This window comes from Taudactylus pleione, unplaced genomic scaffold (genome assembly GCF_031769625.1).
Source record: "Taudactylus pleione unplaced genomic scaffold, aTauple2 ptg001091l, whole genome shotgun sequence".
Taxonomy (NCBI): Eukaryota; Metazoa; Chordata; class Amphibia; order Anura; family Myobatrachidae; genus Taudactylus; species Taudactylus pleione.
The window spans coordinates 3,223,971-3,240,947 of NW_028285492.1; the positions used below are offsets into that span (position 1 = coordinate 3,223,971).

The 16,977-nt window shown below is 45.0% G+C and overlaps 1 protein-coding gene across 12 annotated transcripts in view; it reads left to right on the forward strand.

Annotated features, from left to right (window-relative positions):
- The window catches only part of ABLIM2 (actin binding LIM protein family member 2), a 238,804-nt gene that overhangs the window by 165,449 nt on the left and 56,378 nt on the right, over positions 1 to 16,977 (forward strand). For all 12 annotated transcript variants that reach the window (XM_088461731.1, XM_088461737.1, XM_088461729.1 and 9 more), the window contains exons 5-9: positions 768 to 894; positions 5,326 to 5,419; positions 10,007 to 10,094; positions 10,918 to 10,976; positions 16,667 to 16,744. In XM_088461731.1, coding sequence (XP_088317857.1) covers positions 768 to 894; positions 5,326 to 5,419; positions 10,007 to 10,094; positions 10,918 to 10,976; positions 16,667 to 16,744 — 446 coding nt within the window. The remainder of the gene's footprint in view (positions 1 to 767; positions 895 to 5,325; positions 5,420 to 10,006; positions 10,095 to 10,917; positions 10,977 to 16,666; positions 16,745 to 16,977) is intronic.

Here is a 16,977-nt window from a genome sequence, read left to right on the forward strand (position 1 = left end):
AAAATTTGCAAAAAAATTAATATATGTCGCCATTTTGGTGATAAATGTAAACACTCTGAACGTGTCAACATTTTAATTATGTCGACCTAAATACATGTCTTCATATTGATTGTCGACCTAATAACCATCTCAACCTTCTGACTGTCGATATTTAGAACCTGTCAACATTCTGAATGTCATCATCTAGCAGCTCCCACCTGCATGCTCAATACTGGGCAATCAATATGTAGACACGCATTTAGGTCGACATACATATGATTATTATTATTATAGACAATACTGATAAGCAGCCTGTGGCTTTCAAGCTGTTGTGGGATCACAAGTTTCAGCATATGGCAGGATTGCTGGGAATTGTAGTTCTACAGTAGTTGGAGATCCATTGTTGCCCAAGTATACTATTGAATGACTAGGAGGCAATTTTAACACAGCAGATGTACTAAACCTTGGAAAGAGATAAAGTATTAACCAATCGGCTCCTAACTGTCACTTTACAGGCTGTGTTTGAATAAAAAATGACAGTTAGGGACTGATTGGTTGGTACTTTTATTTCTCTCCACATTAGCTCTCTTTAGCTTAGTACATCTACCCCAGAGACTTTAAAATGCCGTAAGCCCTGAGATCTGGGAGGAAGGTAAATGTGTATAGATCAATCCATCAATTGTTACATAAATCGTGAGACATTATAACTGGATTCATAACCAAGGTAACGGCTCTTGGGATATTATGCACTGTTCTACAATCTGTCTCGTGATTGTCATCTTGTGCAGACTGCGGTGGCTGTGGCTTGGAAATTAAAAACGGGCAGTCGTTGGTGGCACTGGAAAAACACTGGCACTTGGACTGTTTCAATTGCAAGATCTGCGGGGTCCATTTGAAGGCCGAGTATATTAGCAAGTAAGTGGGCAGATCTCAGACTGTACCATGCAAACCGGTGCGGGGGTTTTAACCCGTTTGAAAAATTTCATATAAAAAAATTAGAGCAAGGGAAACGGGTTCAACCACGTTCCAGCTTATTTGAGCAGAGATAGCTACTTTGTACCGTACATTCATTTATACCTGCAAACGGCAAACTCAAAGTTGACGGCAAACTCAAAGTTGAAATCAAATACAATGTTTTTTTTTATTATAATTTAAAAAAAAAAAAAAACAGCAACTTTAAAATGTAACCCATTGAGCTCACCAAGCAGTAAGTAAATGCAACTTTTTGTAGTTTATTTTAAAGTCTTACAGCCACGTACATCAAACTCTAATCTACATCTTAGCTTTTATAAAGTACACGCTATGGTGGCCGAGCCTAAAACAAATTGCAGTATTTTCTAGACTGGTTTCACCATACATTTGAATTTGTTGGGCTGGGACAGTTCAGAGGAATTTGGAAGTGCTCTGAATAGTTTGAGCATCTCTAGTGTCTGGCTCTGTTACAGGGAGAGGACGGTGGTGGGTGATTTGTAAGCCCATGACATGTGCAGTGCATTTAGAATTGTGCACATATGCAGATATTTTTAGAGGACTGAGTATGCATATGTCACTTCCAGTGTCAAACATTTCAGTATAGTTTTTAAAATACACTTTTCTGTGTGAATGTATAATTTACTAACTCTGCAATGAATGTAAACGTATGATCTGCTTTTGAAATGTTAATCTCATTATTATTACCAACAATAAACAACACTAGTGATGTCAGTGGGGCCGGCTTCAGACGGTAGGCGTTCCCATGGGAACGCCTCCGTCTGGCAGGCACACCCCCGGAACGCCCACCAAAGGGGGCGTGCTGTCAATCAACATCGACAGCACGCCCCCTTTGGTGCGAGACCCGGAACGATGGAAAGTCCTTCGCTCGCCGGGTCTTGCGCATGCGCACGACGGATCTCCCTCCGTCGTGCGCATGCGCAGTGGGGACCATCGACCCACTTGCGAGCGTACAGCCATTCGCGAGTGGGTCTGAATGACCCCCTTAGGGTTTTATCTACTAAAGGTTGATTTTAATCGATTTTGATCGATTTAAGTGTCTGATTCAGACCCGCTCGCTAGATGCGTTTGCTGTATGCAAATCCCGCGATGGCAAGGCATTAGCACGCTCACTATGTCTTGGCGTGCGATCGAGGTGTGTATATAGATGCCCACCAGCCTGTCTTAAGATGCCCACTTTCCCTTAGTGATACACGTCATCTCTAGGAAGTGTATGTAACAATCGGTAACATCGAGTACCATCGGGCCCATACGCAGCACTTGTGGGTGACATACCATACCGCAAGCTCTGTGAGTGCTTCAGTGTGTAATTCAGCCATGTGACGTGTACTATGACGCTGCGTCTTAATTATGTATACCTCTGAAACGGCGTTAATACGCACAGACACGCCTGCGTTCGCACCACCACACCCCCATTTCCATCGTCCAACCCCTGTCACCAGCCACAAACCGCTCGTCCTGTCACTCATTCTAGTGAGGCATCTCAAGGGGCGATCGCAAGGACTGGTTCGTGAACGCACACTGTGACTTATAAGCATGCGCAGATTGCAAACATCGGCTCGCTACGAGCAAACGCATCCTAGTGAACAGGTCTGAATCAGGCCCTAAAAATAGATCAACATCGATGTTGTGTTCCTAGGGCTAAATCACACATTTACTAACAGACAATTTTTGATTATTTTTTTTTAAGTATTAGTAAATGTGTGATTTAGCCCCAGAAACACAACATCGATGTTAATCGATTTTTAGTAAATATACCCCTTAGGGTATAATTATTTCCAATGCATTTTGAATTTGCCCTCCATTTTCTGAATGTTGCTTGTATGTACACCACAATATATGTATACATTCTCACTGACATGTATACAGATGAATCCTCACACGCCTAGCCTCAATACACCCTGCAGCATGAGACGCCAAGTCTCTCTTTCAGCTGAAAATGCATCTTAATGTGACTAAGACGCAGTGCGATGTGACTAAGACGCAGTGTGATGTGACTAAAATGCAGTGTAATGTGACTAGGACGCAGTGTAATGTGACTAAGATGCAGTGCAATGTGACTTAGACGCAGTGTAATGTTACTAAGACGCAGTGTGATGTGACTAAGACGCGGTGTGATGTGACTAAGACGCGGTGTGATGTGACTAGGACGCAGTGTCATGTGACTAGGACGCAGTGTGATGTGACTAAAACGCAGTGTGATGTGACTAGGACGCAGTGTGATGTGACTAGGACGCAGTGTGATGTGACAAGGACGCAGTGTAATCTGACTCGGACGCAGTGTGATGTGACTAGGACGCAGTGTGATGTGACTAGGACGCAGTGTGATGTGACTAAAACGCAGTGTAATGTGTGGTGTGACTAGGACGCAGTGTGATGTGACTAGGACGCAGTGTGATGTGACTAAGACGCAGTGTAATGTGACTAGGACGCAGTGTGATGTGACTAGGACGCAGTGTGATATGACTAGGACGCAGTGTAATGTGACTAGGACGCAGTGTGATGTGACTAGGACGCAGTGTGATGTGACTAAGACGCAGTGTAATGTGACTAGGACGCAGTGTCATGTGACTAGGACGCAGTGTGATGTGACTAGGACGCAGTGTGATGTGACTAGGACGCAGTGTGATGTGACTAAGACGCAGTCTAATGTGACTAAGACGCAGTGTGATGTGACTAAGACGCAGTGTGATGTGACTAAGACGCAGTGTGATGTGACTAGGACGCAGTGTAATTTGACTAGGATGCAGTGTGATGTGACTAGGACGCAGTGTAATGTTACTAAGACGCAGTGTGATGTGACTAGGACGCAGTGTGATGTGACTAAGACGCAGTGTGATGTGACTAGGACGCAGTGTGATGTGACTAAGACGCAGTGTAATGTGACTAAGACGCAGTGTGATGTGACTAGGACGCAGTGCAATGTGACTTAGACGCAGTGTAATGTTACTAAGACGCAGTGTGATGTGACTAAGACGCAGTGTGATGTGACTAAGACGCAGTGTGATGTGACTAGGACGCAATGTGATGTGACTAGGACGCACCTTGAGACTGCACTGATTCATCGATATGTGACACTTGTACATCTGGGCGCAACTAAGTCTGTGGAGCTCTTTCAGACCCGCTCGCTAGATGCGTACTCAAATCCCGCACACACCCAGCAAGGCGATCGCACGGCAAGGCATAAGCACGCATTGGCGTGCGATCACTTTGTGTATGCAGACGCCCACCAGACGCCCACTTGCGCACGTCATCTCCAGTAAGTGAATGTAACCATCGGTACATCGGGTACCATCGGATGCAAACGCAGCGCTTGTGGTTTACTATACACTACCACAAGCACTGCGATCACGGCAGGCTGAAATACAACCAAGTGACGTGTTCAATGACGCACCTTTACTAATTATGCACACCCATTAAACTCCGTTTTTTGCGCCCGGACACGCCTGCGTTCGCATCATCTCTCCCCCGTTCACAAGCACCTTCCCCTGTTACCACCCACAAACGGCGCTATCTGTCATTCAAAGTAGCATCCAGTATGTGTACTACGAACGCACAATTCCCGATCGCAGTGAATGACACATACGCATGCGCAAACAGGCAACTATCACCCAAAGCGTGCGTCCGCGGCTTAGCGAGCTGGTCTGAATCAGGCCCTGTATACGAAGCACACTGGAACTTGTCATGGAGAAAAGCCACGGCCGCTACATCTTAGGTACTTTGTATACATACACAGACTCAGTCGCACACAGATATACAAGTGTCGCATATAAAATTAATCAGTGCAGTCTCCTGGTGCGTCCTAGTAATATCACATTGCGTCTAAGACGAGTTGTCGGGAGAAAAGACGCTCAACGCTAGCAGAGTCACACAGGAATCTGGCATCGCTGAGAGGGGCTGTTTGGCGTGACTGCAGCAATAGAACATGAGGACACGTCTGTATCTGCCAGAATAAATCCTGAGTATACGCAAAGGCCGGTCACGTCACGTTACATGTCACTGCCACTAATAATAATATCTGACTAGTTGAACTTTATGAAAATATAAATAAAGTAACATAGACCTATATGGAAGCTGATTTGCATACTCCTGCTCAGAAATCTTCTTTATATTATTTTGCTACATTTTAGATCATTTATATGTTCTTCCTTGCTGCTAGGGATGTGTTTGCAGTCTCCAAATTATTTCTTGGTTACATCCTTTGTACGGCCCTGTGGACACAATTTGTGGCGCCATATAAATAAGAGATAATGATATTAAGAAAATAAATCTCATGAGAAATGTAAGAGCCCGGGTACAGATTGTAGATTGCAGTATGCCATGGTGTTAGCTACTAATGCACAATGTCTCCTGCAGGGATGGGATTCCTTATTGTGAAATGGATTATCACGCTAAGTTTGGCATAAAATGCGATCACTGCGAGAAGTTCATCACAGGCAGAGTGCTAGAGGTAAATGCAATGTACTAAAGGTTATAAGGGAATGTTACACACTGTTAATAGTGTACCCAACTGATAATAGGATTTTGTGTAAATGGTTTGTGTTTCTGCTGTCAAAGACTACGTACAGACATCATTGCTCCCCTTCTGTGTAACGCACTTACAGATGTACCCAAATACACCTACTACTGTATCCTCAAATCGTGCCAATTAGCCCCGTTTAGCATGCCACAGACTTTGCTCTTTAGCCATGCCAAATAACCCTGTTTAGTATGCCACAGATTTTGCTACTGAGCCGCACTGAAACACTAATCATAGGTACCTAGTACACTATGGGACTGATTCAGCAAGGCTCGCAAAGCTGCACGCAGGGTATAGATATGATGTATGCACGCAGGCTATAGATATATGATGTATGCACGCAGGCTATAGATATATGATGTATGCACGCAGGCTATAGATATATGATGTATGCACGCAGGCTATAGATATGATGTATGCACGCAGGGTATAGATATGATGTATGCACGCAGGCTATAGATATATGATGTATGCACGCAGGCTATAGATATGATGTATGCACGCAGGCTATAGATATGATGTATGCACGCAGGGTATAGATATGTATGCACGCAGGCTATAGATATATGATGTATGCACGCAGGCTATAGATATATGATGTATGGACGCAGGCTATACATATGATGTATGCACGCAGGCTATAGATATATGATGTATGCACACAGGCTATAGATATATGATGTATGCACACAGGCTATAGATATATGATGTATGCACGCAGGCTATAGATATGATGTATGCACACAGGCAGCTTTGCCATTTTCTCCTTGCTATTATGCAAATGCAGCAGTAGGTGTACGACACCCCCTGTATGACACCCCCTGTATGACACCCCCTGCTGCATTTACGATCCCAGCACTGCTTCGGAGTTCGCAGGCTAGGATCACCATCACGACCATTGATGGTGGCGATGGTGGACAGCACCAGCCCGCCAGCCAGCTTAGTAAGCCTCAGCTTACTCAGACTGTCCGGCTTGCGAGCCCAGGACACTGCATCGGTCGACGCAGTCCCCGTACTTGACACTCCTGGAATACGGGGCGGACCCGTCCCCGTTTCTGGGAACGTCAGCCACCCCTGCCCCCACACTGGCCCTTAAATGCCTCTGCCTGTCAATCAGACAGAGGCATAGCAGGGTCTGTGTGCAACTACACAGGTTGGGTCCTGTGCACGCGCAAATTCCAGATAAGCGGGAACCTGCGGTCAGCATTGCACATACGTGCACTACTGAATCACGCCCTATATGTGACTAGCACACAAAATTGAGGAAGAAGGAGCTTAATGAAGGAAAAAGTACACTCTAAGTTACACAGGCAAAAGACAGGTCCAATACGGGTGACCCGCGCCACGCATCATTATACTTAAATTGAGACTTTATACCGATTCCTTTGCTGCATAAAAAGGCTAATCCTAAATACCCTAGATGCAAACTAATGCAGGCCATACCTATACGGCCACGACTCCCTGGTCTGCCTATCCGCAGAACGGCAGCTAACGATGATCGGCGATCCATCGGCGGATCAGGGAAATTCAAAATGTTAAAAATCCCTGACTTGCCAATTCCGACCATTTTCTGGTCAGGGTCAGGAAATCAAGATTGTTCAACATGTTGAATATCTCCTATTTCCCGGTGTTGGCAGAACGTAGAATTGTGGCAATCAGACGCAGATGTATGGGCCCCCTTAGACGTAAAATGTAAGAAAAGGTAGCACATTGAAGGCAAAAGTATCAACATTGATGAAAAAGTACGCTGTACTTGAATCTTGCCTGGTGTCTCACGCCATATGGCACACACGGGATAGTTGTATTAGGACATATCTGTACTCTGAGCTGAAATCAGCCCATACTGTATGTAGAATAGACTACTTGTCCTAGTAGAATACTTGTCCTTTACGGACAAGTACCCATAGATCGTTGTTGCAATCATTAACCACAAGGAGGTGCAGAAAAAAAGTTAGAAGACACAGACAAAGAACAATTCTGTCTGTAAGCAATTTATGTTGGAAATATAGCACTTGCAGATACTTTTTGTGTCACACTTGCTAGTCTAAAACAGTTTCAAGTTTTATCAAGTACATTTGCTCTGAAATACAATATGTTATGACTTTCACAGCCACAGTCCTGTATGTTCCGACTTGTGTATTACAAGAGAGCCCAGCACACAGCCAGCTGATATCACTTAGAACTGCCATAATTATTTTTCTCTGTAAAACAATATTGAATCTGGTTAGTGTAAATGCTGTATTTCCACCATAGTGCAATGGAAAACCTCTAAAAAATGTTTATGCTCTATTATCATTTTTAGGCACCAAAAAATTGAATGACTTTAAACTCTATGGGCCGTATTCAATTAGAAGCGAAAAGCCATTTTTGGCAAAACGTTTTTGCCGATGATGTCATTTTCACCGATTTTATTTATCCCCATATTCAATTTCAGTGTCTTTTTGCCTGTGCGAAAACTCAATGCAATGTAATAGACAAAAAAGTTTTGCACATGAATACCCGGCGGAAAAAAGTGCAGAATTGGGGTTTTGGGGCGCAGAGGTACGGAAATAACCCTGCACCCTTCAGATACCCCCCTTTGACGCTAACTGCGTCAAAAAATGTAAAACAAACCACAAAGGACACCCCAAAAAAGCACTTCGAAAAAATGGGCGGAAAAATCAAAGTGGGGGTATAAATTCAAAAACTAGCAAAATAGCCTTTGGGGGGTCTGCAAGTACGGGGGAGGTGTATTTTTGATTGCAGGTGTTTGCTGAAGGTGCATTTTTGGCGCTTTTTAATGCTGGACTTTAGCAACTTACAAATATGCTTGCACCCATTTTCATGTACCCCAAATTTGATGGAACTATTTATTTTACAAAAATAAAAATTGCTAAATGCAATTCTTCACCCCTGTCGCAAAGACGCTAAAATAGCTCCTATTGAGACCATTCAAAGACCTCAAATACCTTCAGCAGGGCTAATCGGGGGTACCCATAGTGAACCCCCATGTCAGAGCATCTTTTGTGGGGTGTCAGGCTGATTTCCCCAAAAACTACACGACTTTTCACCTGTTTGGTTTTCGCCAGGTCCCATTTTCGCCAATTAGGAATTGACGTAGATACGCGGGGACGCCGCGATAAGTTTTCGCCGGCAAAACCTCTGATGGCGGCAAAAAGTCCGGCAACGGACTATTCGCTCCAAATTGAATATGGCCCTGAAACCCTTAAAGTTACGGAAGTTGTCTGCTATCGCTACATAGGGCCTTGTGCCGTACCATGAACCCTGCTCACCCAGGACTGAGAGCATGTTACCCAGCTGGCTGCAGAGCTGTGATATGTAGAAGACAACACTAGAAGACCTAATCAGAGGCTTAATCACTTGTGTTGTCACCCAGTGTCCCTATATGATCTCCTGTACAAGGGATTTTGAATGATGTTATAGTGCTATAATCGCCTTCACTTGCGCACTGCACCCCGCCTGTATTTCAGACAAACCCTCAAGAGAATGCAGTGGGATGAGTCATTAATTGCTCATTCGTGATATCTTAGGTGATTTCAGTCATGAAAAACAGAGAACACAGGTCGTTCTTATTTTCCTTGCCTCTGCGCCATTAACTCATTAAATGAATCATATAGTTGATTTTGTTTATTAAGACATCCATCTTGTGAGACGTAATCTAGGTGACTGAAAATACCTGGATACCCCTAGACTAGACTGATTCACAGGGGTAAATTTACTAAAGTGAGAGTTTTCAGAAGTGAGTTTTAGAAGAGATGTTACCCATAGCAACCAATCAGATTCTAGCTATTATCTTCGGTGCTAGTTAAATGTTAAGTAGAATCTGATTGGTTGCTATGGGCAACATCTCTTCTAAAACTCACTTCTGAAAACTCTCACTTTAATAAATTTACCCCGTGTCTCAACTTTTCCTGCGTCACAGGGTCAGCTCCATATTCTGCACAAAATCTTCAGCTAAAGCGCTTTACCCTAAATGTATTTTGAAAATAAAGTATATGTAACCCCCCCATCAGACTTCTCAGTACTTCATTTCTGATAAATGCTGGAAGCTCTATTTTATGGATTTGTCAGTGATAGGAATTATCTGAGGATTATTTTGTGATCTTTTAAACTGTTTTACACCTCATTAAGAGGAGAGAAATCAAGCTAGATGGTGCCAATTGGCACCCGGGAAGCCATGTTGTTCTGCAAGGGGTGCAGGTGCAAGTTTTCTTTACACCCAGGGAAATACTGCCTGTTCTGCATCTAATACACCATATTTGCACAATTTATTTTAACACTGATAGAGTTGAGAAATCGGATGTGCCCACGTCCCCAACTCTAAATCTGTCCACACATTTTAAATTTGCCCCCATGCAGCGGCAACATGGTTCTGCCAAGTTCCAAAATTGAACCGTCTATTTAAGCTTCACCTATATTTACAAGGGACCTGTAATGTGCCAACAAAAAGAAAAGAGAATCGCTGTCATTCGAAATAGTACTAAATTCATGTTGATAAATCTCAATGGTTTCCTGCAGGCTGGAGAAAAGCATTATCACCCAACCTGTGCACGATGCGTCCGGTGTAGCCAAATGTTTGCCGAAGGCGAGGAGATGTACCTACAAGGTGATCATTCTGCCGATTTATCTGAGTCAGTGTGCATGACATAACACATCACTAAATTCCGTTATATTGTTTGTAAATGTTTCCTGCTGACCGTGAATACTAACGGCATCTCCTAACGCTTACCTAGTGCACACCACGCCGCAGTGCTGCTCTGCACTTCCTGTAAAGAGAGACCCCACTGAACAGAATTTCATTTTGTAGCCCCAGATTGCTAGCTCTTGTGTCCCCTTACCTGTCAGGCTGGAAAAGCTGCTGCATCCCCTTCTACCCGGCAGATTAGGTCCTCAGCCCAGGCTATTGATTTCTGCAAGTTCAAAGACACTAGTTTTATTTATTATAATAAAGGGATCAGTAGTGTTCCTGAATTACAGTGTCTTGACATATACTGGCTCTACAACACATAGAAAATACTGCGCAGGATTTCAGCATTGCCAATTACATAACATTTCACCACGGACACGATCGTCTGTGTGTATGACTCTGTATATCTGATTGAGCTTCGGAACAGCGCTAATCTTCTTAACGGTAACGGTAGGGCTTCAGTGTAACTCTGAAGATTCTAACGTTTATGGTAGGTGATTGCTACATTAAGCTGAGGTTACTGGTTGTACGTACCTTTTATTGGTAGGTGATGACCTTTTTTAACACAGAAAACTTTCATATCTGAAATTATACATAATTATGAAGTGGTTCTCATTAGAAAATGTTTAAGTTTTTTTTTTATTATGAAGAAAAAAGGAAACTATAGAATATGTGCGTGCTGGTAGCTGTAGCATTCATGGTTATTAAAGCAGAATTTTTAATCATATATTTTTTTCCATAGGGAACTCAATATGGCATCCGATATGCAGGCAAGCCGCCAAAACGGAAGAAAGAAACAAGGTAAATATATATGGTTCATTTACTCTAATGCACCCATTAGCAGAGATATAAACACAATGCAGTAAAAAGAGATACAGTACCATTATCCATGGCCTCTTCTCTCCATTACACCAGATGACTTGCACATTCCCTCTTGTAACTTTTACTAACTATGGGCCTGATTCAGACCCGCTCGCAAGCGCTATGCGCTCGCAAGCTGGTCGATGGTGGGGCATTGTGCCCGCGCAGTGTGCGCAATGTGCGTGCGCAAGTCCCAGAGCGAGTGAGAAATTCACTCACTCTGGGGCTCGCCACAAATGGGTCGGCTGTCGATGTTGATCGACAGCTCGCCCTGTTTTGTAGGCGGGGTTGGGGGGGTGGCCGGACAAACGGAGGCGTTTGTGGGCGGCCCTACTGACATCACCAGTGATGTCAGTAGTGAGCTCCCGGCTCTATTAGAGTCGGAAGCTCACTGGGGCTTGCGGCAAACGAGACCCTACCACAAGGGTCTCGTCACAAGCCCGATGGTCGTGACCATCGCGACCATCACCTGGCCGCTCGCAAAAGCTGTGTGTGGTCACCCACAGCTTAGCGAGCGGCCAGGAGGCCGGTTTTTTTTTTAAACAAAGCGGCCGCCCTGATTCAGAGTGAGCGCTCGCTTTTTGGGAGCTGCTCTGAATCAGGCCCTATATTACATGAACTTTTGTACTTTTTTCATCAAGTAGATCACCTAGCAGAGTGGTTTATTTTTGATACTCCGCAATACAAGCAGCAGGTTCTGTTGTGGCACCCACCAACTAAGGGGTGCCAGGAAGAGCCCTGATGGTGCCTGAGGGGTGGGTCTGTACAGACACCAATTTAGAAAAAAAACGTTTATAATAAGCAGCTGTTTTCCTATTTATTAGTATGATAAATCCATCATTCTTTCTTTCTTTCTTTCTTTCTTGCCTTCATCCCTGAAATAGTAAATTTTGATTCATAATGTGAAACTTGCCTCTACAGTTGTCTGCTCATACACCCATTCTTTTTGTGCCATATGGGGCAAGATGCCTGGCGCAACTTAGACGCTCCGCCACTGGAAGCGATTCCCGCACTTTTTTCACGAATTTTGTGTGCTAGAGCTTTATTTCAGATGTGGACGCAATGCGTATTTACGTAGTGGGGAGATTATCAGCTGACTGCACATGCGGCGCGGTTGCCCTGCGCATGCCCCGAGGTACATTAGTACATTAGCGATGCCGCTCCTAGTGAGGATTTCTTTGCAAAGTGATTGACATTCAGGAACCATTTGCAGGCGGATACTGGGAGAGGCGGCAAAAACACAGGCGCGTCGTGACAGTTTTCGGGGGGTGTATCTGCCTACATCTGCAATCACATATGCAGAAAATATGGCGCCAGCATTTCAGTTCACGCAGCCATAGGGTTACTCAGATAGTTGATTATCGAAGGATCTGCCACCACCATCTTGCGAGACAGTAGGGAGGTGAGCTCCGTGGCGGCCACTGTATAGCGAACAGCTGAGCTGCCGAGGAGAACTGGAGCACAGACAGCAATATACTGTTCTGCCCTCCTGTGTGAGGGTCCCCCTAGGTATGGGGGTCCAGAGGCGACCGCCCTTGCCGCCCCGCCTATAATCCGGCCCTGCTTGTTTTCAGCAAAGTTGTTCACCTGCCAACGGGATGTTATATCAGCCCTTTTTCTCAATTATGATTTACCAAGGGGGAGATGTATCAAACCTTTCAGTACAGAAGTTGCCCATAGCAACTAATCAGCTTTTTTTAGTTTTTTTTTAGAAAGCCAGTGACGCGTTATCTGTTCTCTCTTGTGCATAACACGTAATAAATATTCACAACGGTGCGGTCCTCCTTTCCCAGAGAAGGGTCTCTTTATCTGTAAACTCTTCAGGACAATAGGTAATAAGGCTCTTTGGACCCTTCCAGTGGCGTAACTAGGGTATTTGTAGCCCAGGGCAAGATGAAAAATGGACAGCAGTGCACCCTTATACTGTGCCCCCCTATGCAGTCCACCCTATGTAGTGCCCCAAGTAGATGTCCCCCTTATGCAGGCCCCCAGTAGTGCCCCTTATACAGTACCCCAGTATGCAATGCCCGCAGTAGTGGTCCCTCTTATTCAGGCCCCCCAGTAGTGCCCCTTATACAGTACTTCCAATATGCAGGCCCCCAGTAGTGCCCCTTATACAGTGCCCCCAATAGTGATCTCCCCTAGGCAGTGCCCCCAGTAGTGAACCCCTCTATGCAGTACTCCCAGTAGTGATACGGAGCCCCCTATACAGTGCCCCCGGCCAGTAGTGCCCCTTACATAACACACACACACAGACAGATATACATACACAAAACACTTACCTGAATCCCCGCGCCTGCCGCTGTCCACTCCTCCGTCCTCCCGCTCGGTACTATGGGAAAGACGTCTCTCCCATCACTGCAGGAGCCGGAAGGCGGAGCTCATGAGTGACCTCCAGCCCGGCTCCGGCAGTAAGCGCAGCAGCCAATGAGAGTCTGTCTGACTCTCACTGGCTGCTGAAACACACACACGGCCGCCGGGTAGTACGAATGTACTACCAAGAGGCGCCGGCAATGTGTGTGTTACTGTGTAGTGCGGACCGCACTCACTGAGGTCCACACTACACTGACTTTACCGGCAGACCTGGACCATGGCCGGCAGCGCCGCCGGTCCTATCATGCCCAGGGCACAAGCCCCGGCCGACCTACCCTAGTTACACCACTGGACCCTTCTTCTCTGCATTGCTGGTGTCTTCTTTTACCCTGTGATCTGCTGAAGCTTACCCCAAGGCCTAAACCATTGTAACACTTAAGGTGCATGCACAGCACACACAACGATTTTTGAACGATTATTGATAACGATTGTTCACTTTCTGAGTTAATATGATGAACGACTATCGTTCATGCGCTTTCACGTTTGTAGTTTGTAGTTCAGTCAGACTGACCAACTCAACGATTTTCAGTAAGGGAATATGCAAAAATCGTTTGTAGTTCAAAAAAATCGTTAATTACATGTAGAAAATCAACGATTTTAGTAAACGATTTTTGTTCATTTTTCTCTTGAAAAAATGAACAAAAATCGTTTACTAAAATCGTTCATTTACTAAATTGTTGTGTGTGTATGCAGCTTATAGGTGCGTACACACATAACGATTTAACTATAACGACGTCGTTATCGTTAAATCGTTTGTAAAATCGTTCATCTTTTTAAGATGAACGATGAACGATAATCGTTCATGCATCTTCACGTTTGTAGTTTGTAGTTCATCGTCCATTCTGACTGTCCAACAAACGATTTTCGTTCAGAAAATCGTTCATGTTGTGCAGAATGAACGATAAACGGTGAACGATTTCCATTCACTGTATGCATGATTAAAAAATCGTTCATCGTTTTTGAAAATCGTTCATTATTTTAGTAACCAACGATTTTTAGTCAACGATTTTCGTTCACTTTTTCAAGGGAAAATCTGAACGAAAATTGTTCACTAAAGTCGTTGGTTACTAACATCGTTGTGTGTGTACGCAGCTTTAAAATCAAAAGAGAAAAATTATAAAACAGCAAGAAGAAAATAAATATAGAGTGCCGTGTATACTGCCCCAGCTTCTGCTATAACATTAGGTGGTAGGAAAAGAAGCCTGTGTGGCAGAGAGATAAAGGGGGTCATTCAGAGTCGGTCGCAAGCGCTGAACGTTCACAACCGACTCGATGTTGCCCCACTGGGCATGCGCACGACGGAGCCAGCTCCGTCGTGCACATGCGCGAAACCCGGCTAGCAACGGACGCTCCGTTGCTAGGGGTCTCGCAGCAGACGGGGCGAGCTGTCGATGGTGAGTGACAGCTCGCCCCGTTTGGGAGGCGGGCAGGGGGCGTGCCTGCCCAAACAGAGGCTTTCCCGCCGGAACGCTTGCCGTTTGGGGCGACCCCACTGACATCATTGCTGATGTCAGTGGGGAGCTTCGATCAGAGCAGGAGCTCCCTGGGGCTTACGAGTGCCCAGACCCAACCTTAGGGTCTGGTCGTAAGCCCCGATGGTCGTGATGGTCTTGACCATCGCAACCATCACCCATGTCGGTTGCTAGAGCTGTGGGTGTTAACCCACAGCTTAGCAATCGACAAGGAGGCGGTCGTTCAGGATGCAAGTGGTTGCCCTGATTCAGAGCGACCGCTTGCAACTAACGACCCCCTCTGAATGAGGTCCAAAGTGCTGAACAAAGGGGCTGTAGGTACCAGCATTGGGCTCACCACTCACAGCTGAATCCCAGGCACCTACAGCTCAACAGTCTGGGGCCTCAGAGCATCCAGATGTTACCTGGTAGCCGGCCTTTCTGCCAGAGGAACAAGGTAAACTCTCCATGATTGGGAGACTTAGAAGGCTTGATACATCTCTCCCTTAATCTTTGCCAAAACCCACTTACTGTACCCTCAAATGTATGGCATGACTTTTTGAAAAATAAATATATAGTAAACTTTTTTTTCTGACCTATCTACTTGTGAGTTGGATATTTCAGCTGAAATGCATTAAATTAGTTTCAAAGAACAGTAGTCTGGATTCACTTCCTCCATCTAGTGCCGGCTCACTGCAATAGAACTTGGCAAGCAACCACTACGGCAAAACGGTTACCTTGTGGCGAAAACTACATGGGCAATCCTAAACCGGAAGTGGGTCTACACAACCGTGTGTCAGTTGTGTTTTATCAGCCTCTTGGTAACATAACACACAGTTCATCTAGACACGTCATACTGTCCTGCCACTTTATGTTGGCATCGCAGTGCGCCACAATACCTTCAGTGAGTTACATGGCAGCACAACACATCTAGGGGGGGGGTTTTAACCTAAAATTCAAATGATGTTATTATGATTTAGGGGAATATAAATAACAGAAAAAGAGAGTATGTAGATAAATATAAATATAGATTTAATTTAAATATATAAATCATTTACACCATATTGCCACTTATTGGCCCTCATTCAGAGCCGCTCGTTAGCGGCAGTACGCTCGTTCCGAGCGATGTTTGCACATCTGCGCATGCGTACGGTTTTTAGTACGCATGCGCGAACCAGTCAGTGCGGCCGAAAATCGTTTGTACGCTATATTGCGAGTGCCTGCTATTTTGAGTGACAGAATGAGGCGTATGTGGGTGGTAACAGGGGAAGGTGCTTGAAAATGGGGAGTGGAGATCCGAACGCAGGCGTGCTTAAAGGTCAAAACGGGCGTTTTATGGGTGTGTATATTTAAAACAGCAGCGTCATTGTCCACGTCACTGGGTTATTTTATAGCCAGAACTGCTCGCAAATTTGTGGTAGCAAACACCAACCACAAGAATAGCGAGCAGTTCATACGCTGGTCGATGTACTCGATTAATCTAATAAAAAGCGGACATGACGTATGGTGCGAGCGGCCAGGGGGCGTTTTTAACAAATAAACGAGCGTATGTTTTGCTCGTTCGTTCAGACTTAGAGGTGTGAACAGACTGCAATGTGCGTACGGATCATTTGAATAGCCACCCCTTGTTTTTAAACGAACGACCGCAAATAGCGAACGGCTCTGAATGAGGGCCATAGTTTCTTGTACTCAAAAGCCTCCTGATCTTTTATATTGAGTGCCCGTGTTAGACATTAATCTCTTTTTCCTAATAAATTACTGGTGTGCTCCATACTCTCCTGCTCAATTCATTTGTTTTTGTCATAGGAAACAAGGACGTCATCAGAGAGTATCATATCAGTGCCGGCTTCCAGTACATCTGGATCGCCCAGCAGAGTCATTTATGTGAGTTCCTGATTGGTCATGGAATGTATTTATGAAGCCTGTAATAAAAGTTCCATTGCTTGCCTTCTCTTCCTCGCAGACTATTTGTTTCAAGCTAGGGCCTACTTAAAACGGATGTGTGACCTAATTGCACAGGCATACTTGCCTATATTTTCAGTCTTTCCTCCGGGAGCAGCCCAGAGGAGAGACGCAGCTGACTTGAGGTGGGGACGGAGCCCGGCGCTACCTGTCAC